At 45.9% G+C, this 13305-nt stretch overlaps 1 protein-coding gene across 3 annotated transcripts in view; it reads right to left on the reverse strand.

The window, feature by feature from the left end:
* The window catches only part of STAB1 (stabilin 1), a 308949-nt gene that overhangs the window by 71958 nt on the left and 223686 nt on the right, over window positions 1–13305 (reverse strand). For all 3 annotated transcript variants that reach the window (XM_068251889.1, XM_068251888.1, XM_068251891.1), the window contains 3 exons: window positions 10544–10702; window positions 7499–7624; window positions 1077–1124 (listed from right to left, as the gene is read on the reverse strand). In XM_068251889.1, coding sequence (XP_068107990.1) covers window positions 1077–1124; window positions 7499–7624; window positions 10544–10702 — 333 coding nt within the window. The remainder of the gene's footprint in view (window positions 1–1076; window positions 1125–7498; window positions 7625–10543; window positions 10703–13305) is intronic.

A 13305-nucleotide genomic window follows, 5' to 3' on the forward strand; every position in this document is an offset into this window, starting at 1 on the left:
TGACATCTCCTGCAGCACATTACAGAGTACATAGTCATGTCACTGACTGTCCTCAGAGGAGCTCACACTCTAATCCCACCATAGTCATAGTCTAATGTCCTGCCATATTATTATTATGTATTTATATAGCGCTGATATCTTCTGCAGCACATTACAGAGTACATAGTCATGTCACTGCCTGTCCTCAGAGGAGCTCACAATCTAATCCTACCATAGTCATAGTCTAATGTCCTGCCATATTATTATTATGTATTTATATAGCGCTGATATCTTCTGCAGCACATTACAGAGTACATAGTCATGTCACTTCCTGTCCTCAGAGGAGCTCACAATCTAATCCTACCATAGTCATAGTCTAATGTCCTGTCATATTATTATTATGTATTTATATAGCACTGACATCTCCTGCAGCACATTAGAGTACATAGTCATGTCACTGCCTGTCCTCAGAGGAGCTCACACTCTAATCCTACCATAGTCATAGTCTAATGTCCTACCATATTATTATTATGTATTTATATAGCACTGACATCTCCTGCAGCACATTACAGAGTACATAGTCATGTCACTGACTGTCCTCAGAGGAGCTCACACTCTAATCCTACCATAGTCATAGTCTAATGTCCTACCATATTATTATTATGTATTTATATAGCACTGACATCTTCTGCAGCACATTACAGAGTACATAGTCATGTCACTGACTATCCTCAGAGGAGCTCACACTCTAATCCCACCATAGTCATAGTCTAATGTCCTACCATATTATTATTATGTATTTATATAGCGCTGATATCTTCTGCAGCACATTACAGAGTACATAGTCATGTCACTGACTGTCCTCAGAGGAGCTCACAATCTAATCCTACCATAGTCATAGTATAATGTCCTGCCATATTATTATTATGTATTTATATAGCACTGACATCCCCTGCAGCACTGTACAGAGTACATAGTCATGTCACTAGCTGTAGAGTATTGTGCCGTGTTAGCTATTAATGGTGACTTTACCGCTTCTTGTATATTTTAGTGTAAAAGTGCAGTTAGGAGATATATGCAGCCAATGAGGTAATTACCTGAGACAGATAAGCAGCCAGGGAGTACAAAGTCCCGTTTGTATTCAGCTGGAGATAAAAGGGAAGAAAAGTCAATATTTGAATATCATTTCAGGCATGCAGATGATTTTATTACGAAGTGGTGCTTCTTCACTGGTGGTGATCAGAGGGAGAGGGAGGGCACTTCTATTTTTTTGTCTTTTGCGCAACAGTTTTATTTAAACCCTTGTTCACAGGTTAAGTAATCCTAAACAGAGTCTGAGGACTTAGAAGGACTCCGAGCACCTCTCACGGGCATGCCTTTAAGCCAGACGACTTCCAACAAAGTCGTGCTATGACCCCTCTGGAGGAGCCTCTTGGAATGGCCATGCGTGTCACTTCCTCTTCCTGCTTCATTCAGTGATGCACTTCTCTAACAGAGAAGACAGGGGTGACCCGGAAGTTATAACATAGCCAAGATGGCAGCCGTGATATTTAAATTGAAATTGAACGAAAACTATTTGGTGTAGAATGGCGATTCAGGCATCAAATGAAAGAGGAGAGCACAAGCTACAGAAAGGTGTGCATCTTTAAGCACTTTGCAGTACTGGTCAGAGTCTCTTTAAAGGCATGCCCATGAGAGGTGCTCGGTGTCCCTTTAAGGTGGCCATACATCCATTGACTTGCCGACTGCTACACCATCTGATTCAATGTTCATTATCAAATAGGATAAAAATCGGTGCCGCCAAAACCATGCCCGATCGACGATGCACCTAAATTTGGTCTAAAATTGGTCAAATGTATTGCACATGCTGCAAAATGTTGGTCCATTGTGGTCGATCGGGTGCATGGGGGTAATGGGGAGCAATATCGTGACGAATGTAAAATGCGGAAAAATCCCCGGTGCTGTCCCCCTATTGTAGAATGTGCCCTCTTCCACCTGTGCGATATACTTTACCTGTTCATCAGAGGCGTAACTAGACTTAACAGGGCCCCCTACAAAAATGATAGCATGAGGCCCCCTTGGACCCTAAACCTCATGCAGGTCACGTGATCGGGAGCCAGCGAATGGCAGCAGAGAGTGTTTTGCTGTGAAGCAGGAAATAATTACACACGCTCCTGCACGGTTTTTGAGAGTGAACAGGGACTTTTTTTGCTAATTAGCTGCACGTGTGAGAGGGAAGGGGAGGGGCCCCCAAAGCCTCTGGGGTGATTGCTACGCCCATGCTGTCCATGTCCGCTGCTGGCTCCAGGCTATGCCCGCAATCCGCATACATGTGGCCAACATGGTTGCTAAACTAACGTGAATCTCAGGCAGGAGGGCCGGGGGCCCCATGCTTAGGTTTGCCCCAGGGCTCCTTAAACCGGCCCTGACCTTTAGTACTCAGGCAAGGCGTAAAACAGACAATAGCTGAGTCAAGTGATAATAATGAGTAGGGATGATCGGAAAGGGCAAATTCAGTTCCGCCGAAATTCGCGGATTCTGCCCGCGCTAAATTCCGTCCCTATAAAAATTCCGCCGGATTTTTGCGGAATTCCGGATTCCGGCGGAAAAATTAAAATAATCGCAAATGGAACCTTCTTTTTGCTAAATGGTAGCCCATAGAACCTATTGACTGTTCCCTTAGTCCTTTTTCTCCGGGAGGAGGGTCTTGTCTTCCAGGGAATTGTAGAATTTCAAAAGCCAGCTTACTTATATTGGCCAGGAATTGAACCCAGGTCTAGTGCTTGGTAGGTAGCTCTCCTCACCGCTATACCACCACCAACACTACATGCTGAAGCCAGCCTAGCATGTACCATTATGATATATCCAAGAGAAGAATGAGCTTGCTTAGGGATTTGTAGGATTTTAAAAGCACACTCACATACATTGGCCAGGAATCAAACCCAGGCCTACCACTTTGTAGGCTGCTATCCTAATCATTATACCACCAACACAACATGCTGAAACTTCTTGGAGCAGACTTACTTCCTGCCTCCAAGACACACATACATCCCCCATAAAATCATTCAACAGCAACTGCGTGCACAGTCTTTGTGGTACACAGTCTCTGTGGCACAATTGGTACACAGTCTCTGTGGCCCAATCAATTAGCGTGTTTGGCTGTTAACTGAAAGGTTGGTGGCAGGAAGGGAGGAGGGGAGGAAGAGAAGAAGTCTGTCGAGCAGAAATTTTTCTTATTAGGCCGAAATCAGTTCGGTGGGAAAAAAAAAATGTGCATTCCGTAAAATTCCGTGGAATTTCATATTTTTCCGCGGAAATTCCGCCATAGAGATCTAGCAATTCTTCCAGCTCCTGGCTGGCAGTCAATCAGTTCCCTCGCCGCAGCTCCTCTCCCTCCTGGCGTCCAGCGGTGAAGAAGCCGACCTCGCCAGGTCGCCTTCCAGGTCGGCTTCTGTGCGCTCCACGGCGTGGGTCACGTGGTGCAGGGACGTCATCGGGTCTCTACTGCTCAGGCACAGAACTACTGCGCCTACGCATTAGAGACCAGATGATGTCACTTACACCACGTGACTCACGCCGTGGAGCACACAGAAGCCGACCTGGAATGCGACCTGGCGAGGTCGGCTTCTTCACCGCTGGATGCCGGGAGGGAGAGGAGCTGCGGCGAAGGGCACAGATCGACTGCCAGGACCTGGAAGAAGCTCCAGGTAAGTGCAGTTTGTTTTTTATAACATGCGCGGATCTTCCCTTTAAGAGTGTAATTAACAGCTGCTAGGGTCAGTGTCACAGCTGTAAAATAGAGAAGGTGAAGAAACTAGCAGAGCTTACTGAGGTTTAGGAATGCCTGCATTAAAACTGAGCAGAACTTAGTTCTATCTGCTTTATAATGTAAATCTCACATCGACTTGTATGTCCATCATACAGAGGAATGGATCATCAGGTGACAGCAGATGTGGATTGTCATAACACATCAGGAAGTGAGAGAGAGAGAGAGATGCAGGGATTGGGGAACTCTGGAATTCAGCTATTAGTGCAGAGCAGGGCACTGGATGGCTGCGCTGCGGGACCAGAAGAGATGATTTACTTTGACATATGACCTCTTCTCTCTCCAAGTCCTGTCGCCCTTCTGATCTTATCTGATTTTAACGCCCTAGGCCATGGCCTTTGAGGCCTTCCCAGAAATCCGGCCCTGATAATTGGAAAATTAATAATTTTAATTTAATACTCACAAATCAGGGATACCAATTAGGCAACCACTGTGAAAGCAGGTGGGGAGATTTGCCTGACCCCACTCAGGATTAAAAAGTCACTCTCTGTAGTACAAGAAAGAAGGCTACAACCCTCCACCAAGGGTGGACTTGATGTAGATAATAGGATAACAGAGGTGCCAACAGGATAAAAAACACTAAAAGAACTTAAAAACCCATCTTGGTAATAGAGGAGGTAGTGGTGGACTCACCCCCTCCAAGCAGAACACACGACTGTGGATTTTCAGTCAAAACAATTTTATTGGATACTCCAAATAAAGTGCAACGCGTTTCGCGGGATACAAACCCGCTTCATCAGGCAATAACAGATAGGAGTAAACAGCATCTGCCAGTAACATCAACACTGAGCGCCTCTGTGAAGTCCACCACTGCCTCCTCTATTACCAAGATGGGTTTTTAAGCTCTTTTAGTGTTTTTTATCCCTTTGGCGCCTCTGTTATCCTATTATCTAGTGCTGACAGAATGATAGACTTAAAATTGGTCACATGTATGGATCGGACATGCTTCAAGATGTACAACCGACATGCGCAATCAGGTGTGCGGCGGTAATGGCGAGCCATATTCCACAAAAAAACAAAAAATCTCTTAAAGGGAAGCTAAAGTGTGAGAGATATGGAGGCTGCCATATTTATTTCCTTGTAAACAATACCAGTTACCTGGCAGTCTTGTTGATCTCTCTGGCTGCAGTAGTGTCTGAATCACACTTCCGTCTAATCCAGTCACATTTCAGTCAGAGCACCTGATCTGCTGCATGCTTGTTCAGGGGCTATGGCTGAAAGTATTAGAGGCACAGGATCTGCACGGCTGCCAGGCAATCTGCATTGTTTAAAAGGAAAGAAATATGGCAGCCTCCATATCCCTCCCACTTCAGGTATGAGCTCAGGTTTTAAATAATTACCTTTAAAGAAAACCTGTAACAAAAAAAACCTCCCCTGGGGGGTACTCACCTCGGGTGGGGGAAGCCTCTGGATCCTATTGAGGCTTCCCCCGTCCTCCTCGGTCCCACGGCGGTGGCGATAATCCTCCCGAAATGGTGGCGATGTAAATATTTATCTACCTGGCTCCTGCGCAGGCGCAGTATCGGCACTCGGTACTCGGCACGGAGACAGGCGGAAATAGCCGATCTCAGTCAGGCCACACTACTGCGCAGGCACAAGTCTCCTGCACCTGCACAATAGAGCGGACCCGACGGAGTTCGGCTATTTCCGCCTATCTCCGTGGGAAGGAGCCGCAACAGTGCCCCCCGCTGGAGCCTGGAAAAGTAAATATTGCACAGGCTGACGGATTTTTCGCCTGTGCGTTCCGGGAGCTGCAGCGAGACCGCCGTGGGACACAGGAGGATGGGGGAAACCTCAACAGGGTCCAGAGGCTTCCCCCTACTGAGGTGAGTACCCCCCTGGGGAACTTTTTTTCAGTACAGGTTTTCTCTACGAGAGGGAAGTCGCCGGATCCTATTAAGGTTTTACTTGGTGGTCAGAAGCCCCCCCCCCGTTGCTGAGCGTGGACCCCCTCCACACCAGGGTAGTGCAGCTCCTCTCCTTGCAGTATGGCTGTAGATACTCGAGTCTGCTCACTCATGCGCAGAGCCCACGGCTTCAGCTTACTGCGCATGCGTAGACGGGCTTGCGCTGCTACTGTGCAGCCATGATGCAAGGAGAGGAGCCGCGGGGCCCCAATATGATTAGCGACAATGCCTTGTCACTAATCTGGGGGGGACCTCAGCGACGGGGGACAGCACAGCAGGGAGGGAGGCCTCAAAAGGATCCTGAGGCTTCCCACTCTTTAGGTAAGTATCTTTATTTTGTATGCGAGCTTCAGCTGGGGATCACTTTAAAGAGAAACCGTGACCAAGAACTGAACGTCACAAACAGTTGAGATGCGCAAATGTATATAATCAAATCAGGCAGTGCACCAATATTTTTATAGACAGTTCAATGTTGGGTTTGATATTAAGCGCTACACAGTCCTGCTCCTGAAGGAGGGGAATCCTCTCTATCATAAACGTTCTTTTGTGTTGCCAAAATGGTTCTCACCACCACCACACCAAATATTGGAAAGGGACTCACCCTTTTCTAAGACCCCCAATTAGGTCTTAGTCTCGCCTTGGGGTTATTCCCAGGTCACCCCCGACCTTATCGAACTGTGTCTTTAGTGGGCTAGGCCAATCCACAAGTGCTGACAGATAACCTCCAAATAAAAAATCTCACATAGCGTAATACTGTATGGTTTTAAAAGCCTTAAAAAGAACTAAGAACTGAACGTCATCCCAATCAGTAGCTGATACCCCCTTTACTTTCCCATGAGAAATCTATTCCTTTTCACAAATGGATCATCAGGGGGCGCTGTATGGCTGATATTGTGGTGACACCCCTCCCACAGGAAACTCTGAGGATCATGGTCCTGGCAGTTTCCTGTCTGTGAACTTCGTTGCAATGTAGGAAACAACAGCTGTTTCCAACTGGCAAAAAGCAAGCAGCATCTCCTTCCACTGACATCACTGACATCACCCGCCAGCAGTAAAAAATTTCACCATGTGATAAATGTCAGAATGTAAATCAGGGAGAGTAAAGATTTTACAATGGGCAAACACTGACTAAATCATGTATACATAATTATTGTAAAAATGAAGCACTTTTTTATTACATTATTTTCACTGGAGTTCCTCTTTAAAGTGTACCTGAGATGGATAGAATTAAAATGTATACATACCTGGGGCTCCCTCCAGCCCCCTTCAGGCTAACTGGTCCCTCGCTCTGGTCCCTCGCTGTGCTCCCAGGCCCGGTAATTTGGGCAGTCGGGGCCAGTCGGCGCAGGTGCAGTCTGGCCTCGTGCTCCCGTTAAGCTCCCACTGCTGGGAGTGTTCTGCGCCTGCGCAGTAGTACTACACAGCCATAGAACACTCCCAGCAGCAATTGTAGAGCGATGGGGCACGCTTGCGCACTATACCCCGCCTTGCCACATTACTGGGACCCATAGCAGGGGATCCAGGCCGCGGAGCAGGATGGCGAGGGGAAAATTAGCCTGGGGGGAGCTGGAGGAAGCCCCAGATGTGTATTTTTATTTCTATCCATCTCTGGTTTCTCTTAACTTTTTTGCAAATAAAATTCTAGTCAGGTCCACTTTATACGTTACACACATCCTAGCAGCCTTCCGCACACTTCTGTGATGCCTACAAAACAACACCTGATAATGTGGCATTATTTTTGCATTAAAGACAACAGTAAAAAAACAAACAAACAAAAAAAACTTACCAAAGATGAATTGATGCTGGTTTGATTTTCTGACAATAAAACTTGGTCAATGAAGTGAATGAAGCCGTTCGTTGTCACTAAGTCGCTCTTTACGATTCTTGCATGGTCGTTTAAGTATACTTCGCCCTAAATTGAATGGAAATAACGTATCCTTACTCTGAGAACATTAACGCATATTTTTATCAGGTATGATCTATTAAAGAGAATCTGAAGCCTAAAAAAATACCTCTTTTTACTGGGCAGTCCTCTTCACCAATAATACCCTAGCTGAAACGCCACATCCCCTCGGCAGATTGAGAGATTTATACCCCCAAAATCGCCGGGGCAGAGTTCCAGGACTTTCCAGGCCGTGAATTTTGTTGCCCGGGGAGGCAGAGCTTTGTGCTGTAGCTCCGCCTCCAGTGCAGTCAATCTCAGCCGATCTCCACCTTCTCCCGCCCCTCAGTGAAAGAAGACTGCGAGGGGCGGGGAGAGGCAAAGATCAGTAGAGATTGACGTGAGCAGAAGCAAAACTACAGCGCCAAAATCTGCCTCTACCCGGAAGGAGCACAGAATTTTGCCCCGGGGAAATTGGGGATATAAATACATTGTTCTGCCACGGGAATGCAGCATTTCAGCTAGGATCTTATTGGTGAAGAGGACTGCCCAGTAAAAAGAGGTATTTTTTTAGGCTTCAGACTTCCTTTAATGCACTTCAGCGTGCCTTCACATGGGTGCGCCATATCAGAGATGCTCCATATCCTGAATGTGTTTTTATACAGACTACATTTTTTATAGTTCTTTTCAATTTGAGAATAAAATCAATTTCATTGATTTTAACATTTGAAAGATCTGAAGAATGTATCCCATAAATGTGTTTAATTTTTGACAAATTATGAAAAAAATAATCAAAAACAATTGTATGGATCTACAAATCAAGGAATTTACGATCTAACCTACACCATTCACTTTTGAAGACAATAGATCACCGCCATGACCAAATATTTAAAAAAAAACAAAACTGGAAATTCAATCACATTTCTTGATCAAAAAAGAAATAAAACATCCAAAGTTTGTACAACGCAGAAAAATCACCCCTGAAAATGATTTACGTACAAATTTCTAGATAAACCAAAAGGGAACAAATGCTGAGTTAGTGCAGTTGTATTGCCATTATGCTGCATTCATTTGTTCTGCCGTTATACAGTATTTGTGCACATGTACTGCTGATATATATATCTATTTGGGTATCCTGTAATATTTGACCAAGCCCTATCCCGGTGATGGCTAATCTTGGCACTCCAGCTGTGGTGGATCTACAAGTCCCATGAGGCATTGCAATACTCTGATAGCTGTAAGCATAACTCGGGGAGGCAGAGGCATTATGGGATTTGTAGTTTTGTCACAACTGGCGTGCCAAAGTTAGCCATCACTGCCCTATCCCATAGAGCCAAATCAATTCATACCATGCACTGATGAAGAAGGATGGTCGGAAAAGCCTATTCTGATTCTGTGGACTTCCAATCAGAAACCAGCATGTTCACAAGCCTGAAAAGACATTCTGGTTGGGCTTCTTTGCATTGATACAGAGCCTGACCTTAGTTATACAGAACTAGCTGAAGACTCTGTGTTTTGTTGATGTTGGCTCCGCGCACTTTTTCTAACCTTGACAGACAGTCATTCAATGACCAAGGTTGTAAGCAATGGGGGTCCTTGGCAACAATAATGTGGGAATAGAAGCAGTGTCATTTTTACCATATAAATCAATCAAACAAATCTCATTGGCTAGTATATACAAAACAGCAAGACTATAGGGGTTTTAATAGGAACAGCATCAATCTTTATTCTTCAATAGTACAAATTCCTCTCAAATGCAGTCGTGAAATGTAGACAATTCATGCAAAGATCCACTATACAGAACCATAAGCTGCCTGACACGTTTCACGGCCAAAAGCCGCTTCCTCAGAGGCACACAAATGTGTAGATAAAAACCAGGGTTAAGAGACCGCAATCTAGGATGCTGAGTGTCCAAACATAACACCAAGGTGTGCTGTCCGCAGTAACCAGCAGGAACGTGCAAAGCCCCCTTCCACCGTACATTTCACGACTGCAATCCAAAAGAATTTGTACTATTGAAGATTAAAGACTGATGCTGTTCCTATTAAAACCCCTTTAGTCTTGCAACTGTTTTGTATATACTAACCGCATAGTGTGTGGGGGTGAAACTATACTAGTGTCTTTTATTCTAAGATATATTGAAAATCGAATTGGCTCTTTTTGGCTCCACCCCAATGACCGACTGTAGCAGGTTTGAGGCCTCTGCCATTAACAGTGTAAGAATGGCAGCAATGTAAATATTCCCCTTGAGATGAATTTTGATTGGCTATTGTAGGCTCCACCCACTTTCCTGAATACTAATCCCAATCACCCAGTGACCAACTGTGCAAAGTTTGGGAACCCTGCGATTAACAGTGTAAGAATGGCTGCAGTTTGCATTTTCATATTTAAAATGAATGGCTGAAATTTGATTGGCTGTTTTATGCTTCACCCACTTTTCCTGAATTTGTAACCTTGGTCACCAAGTGACCAACCATGCCAAGTTTGGGGACTCTGGCTTCATTACTATGAGAATAGCAGCCTTTCATATTTTCCCAGTGACGTCAATGGGTGAAATCTGATTGGCTGTTTGTGGTTCCGCCCAGGTGTGCAGTGGGGGGAGACAGTGGATTGACTTGCACAGCTTAAAGGGCAACTGAAGTGTGAGGGATATGGAGGCTGCCATATTTATTTCCTTTTAAGCAATACCAGTTGCCTGGCTGTCCTGCTGCCTCTAATACTTTTAGCCATAGCCCCTGAACAAGCATGCAGCAGATCAGGGGTTTCTGACATTATTGACAGATATGACAAGATTAGCTGCATGTTTGTTTCTGGTCTGATTCAGCCCCTATTGCAGCCAAATAGATCAGCAGGACTGCCTGGCAACTGATATTGTTTAAATGGAAATGAATATGGCAGCCTCCTTTTACTTCTCACTTCATTTGTAGTTTAAGGAAAAAAACAGCTTACATCCTTCGTGGAGACCCTGATGACGTCGCCGGTCAGTGCTGTTAAAGACGACAGATCCTTCAGATCAGAGAGCAGAAGCTGTCGGCAGCCCATCAGGTGGTAGCGGAGGAACCGTTTCATAGTTTGATTGTTGTGGGATTCGCTTTGCTGTTCTTCCCCCTGCAATAAAAAAATAATTTGTGAGCTGTACAAATAAAGTACATTTTAGGCAGCTGCTGGAGAGAAGGGGGGAGGCAGTGGCCTAGCTAGACATCATGTGGCCCCATAGCAAAACTTTCACGGGGCCCTCAGATGTAGGCACTCTTAACCATTTAAAGGGAACCTTAACTGCTGCGGAAAAATAAATTCACTTACCTGGGGGCTTTCCCAAGCCTCCTGCAGCCGTCCTGTGCCCGCGCCGGTCCTTCGGTGCCCTCCGGTCTCCCTCCGCCGCTGAGTTTCGATTTCGGACGACTGCCAGTCGTCCTGGGGCCTCTTCCGCATTCCTTGTCGTAAACTGCAGTAAAGCGCGTCCGCATGACGCCAAACGCGTCATCGCATGACGTCAAACGCGTCATGCGGACGCGCTTTACTGCAGTTTACGACCAGGAATGCGGAAGAGGCCCCAGGACGACTGGCAGTCGTCCGAAATCGAAACTTAGCGGCGGAGGGAGACCGGAGGGCAACGAAGGACCGGCGCGGGCACAGGACGGCTGCAGGAGGCTTGGGAAAGCCCCCAGGTAAGTGAATTTATTTTTCCGCAGCAGTTAAGGTTCCCTTTAAGTCACAGGGACGCAAGACTCACGCACTTTGCAGGGCTGCGCATGCAATTGTTCAGGCAAAAGCCCACGATTGCGATGGTCACAGAGACAGGGGGGATTGGTGGAAGGGGACAGAAGTCCCCTGAGCCAATATGTGCTTGTGCGGCGAGAATGATCACTGTTTTTGTACAAAAACAGTGATCATTCTCACATGTTGGCGCGATCATGCCACCGCGCTCCCTCCCGCCGCTGATTGTTAGCTTCATCTCCCCTCTAAGTCCCCGTGATCGCCGGCATCAATGAAATGTCTGCGTCACTTCCGAAGTAACACAGCCACGCATTACTTCCCATTTGCATACTATAGTATACTAATAGGAAATAATGCGCGAGGACATCTTGTGGCCAAATAGTACAATTACACCTACAAACATTAAGGACTAACATTTTTTTAATATATATGTCAAGAGGGTATATTACTGTTAAAGGGAACCAGAGACGAACGGTCAATAAAAAATAGAAAAAGCTTTTATACATACCTGCGGCTTCTTCCAGCCCCATAAGCCTGGATCGCTCCCACGCCGCCGTTCTCCGCTTCCTGTATCGGCGGTACCGGATCCTGTCACTTCCGGCGGACGCAGCCAATTGTCCGCATCACAAGGGCGCCCTCCATACTCGTACGCATGCGGCTGCGCAATAGGCAGCTTCATGTGTACTTATATGGAGGGAGCCCCGTGTGATGCAGACAATTGGCCGCGTCTGCCGGCCGTCTGGCCGACTCGCGGCAATGATGGGACCCGGTACCGGCGGATCCCGGCAGTAGGGGACGGCGGTTTGGGAGCGATCCGTGCGTATGGGGCTGGAGGAAGCCCCAGGTATGTATAATAGCTTCCCCCCAACGTCTCTGGTTCCCTTTAAATGATGTTCTTGTAATTAGTGATGAACGTAAAACTGAAAAAAAATATTTCCAAATAAAATACATTGTACAAGGGATATAATTTGCAATAACCGGGACAAATGGACAAATAAAATGTGGCTTTTATCCACAGTAGAAGATTTTGTTTTAAAACTATAATTGCCGAAAACTGAGCAATAATGTATTTTTTCTATTTTTTTCTATTAAAATGCATTTAGGATAAAATAATTATTAGCAACAAGTACCACTCAAAGAAAGCCTAATTGGAGGCAAAAAAATAAGGTATAGATCATTTCGTAGTGATAAGTAGTGATAAAGTTATTGGGGAATGAAAGGGAGAAGCGCTGAAATGTGAAAATTCCTCTTGTCCATAAGGTGAAAACAGCCAGCGGGCTGAAATGGTTAAGCAATGACGCCTGCCCCTACCCTAGGGATATGAGTTAATTGGGCAATTTACACTCTCATGCAATCAACACTGTACATAACTGCATGGTATCATGGGCACTGAGACAAAGTCAGAGGGTAGAGAAACAACTGCTATGGCTATTGCCACTGGCGTAGCAATAGGGGATGCAGAGGTAGCGACCGCATCGGGGCCCTTGGGCCATAGGGGCCCTTCCCCAACCACAGTATTAGCTCTTTAGTGGTCCTGGGCTGATAATATTCACTTCTATAGAAGCCTTGAATAGTAGTAAACATTAGCAAACTGTTCCCCAGCCCTTTTTTGCACCTCTGACACTGCGGTTGGCCTTGATTGGTTTTGGTGCGCCGTATAAGTTATGTATATAGCACTTAGGGGGGGGGGGCTCCGTGTAAAACTTGCACTGGGGCCTACAGCTTCTTACCTACGCCACTGGCTATTGCTATGCCCCTGGGGGGAGATTTATAATGGTATCACCATGACAGCAGTAATTCAGAGCATTTATCACATTATTAAAGAGAAGCTGTAATATTAACCCTCCTGGCGGTTTGCTAAAAAATCGCCAGGGGGCAGCAAATCTTTTTTTAAATTTTTTTTTTTTTTTTTCATGTAGCGAGACAAAGTCTCGCTACATGATAGCCGCTGCTCAGCGGCATCCCCCCAGCCCCTCCGATCGCCTCCGGCGATC

The sequence above is a fragment of the Hyperolius riggenbachi genome, chromosome 9 (assembly GCF_040937935.1).
Source record: "Hyperolius riggenbachi isolate aHypRig1 chromosome 9, aHypRig1.pri, whole genome shotgun sequence".
Classification (NCBI taxonomy): domain Eukaryota; kingdom Metazoa; phylum Chordata; class Amphibia; order Anura; family Hyperoliidae; genus Hyperolius; species Hyperolius riggenbachi.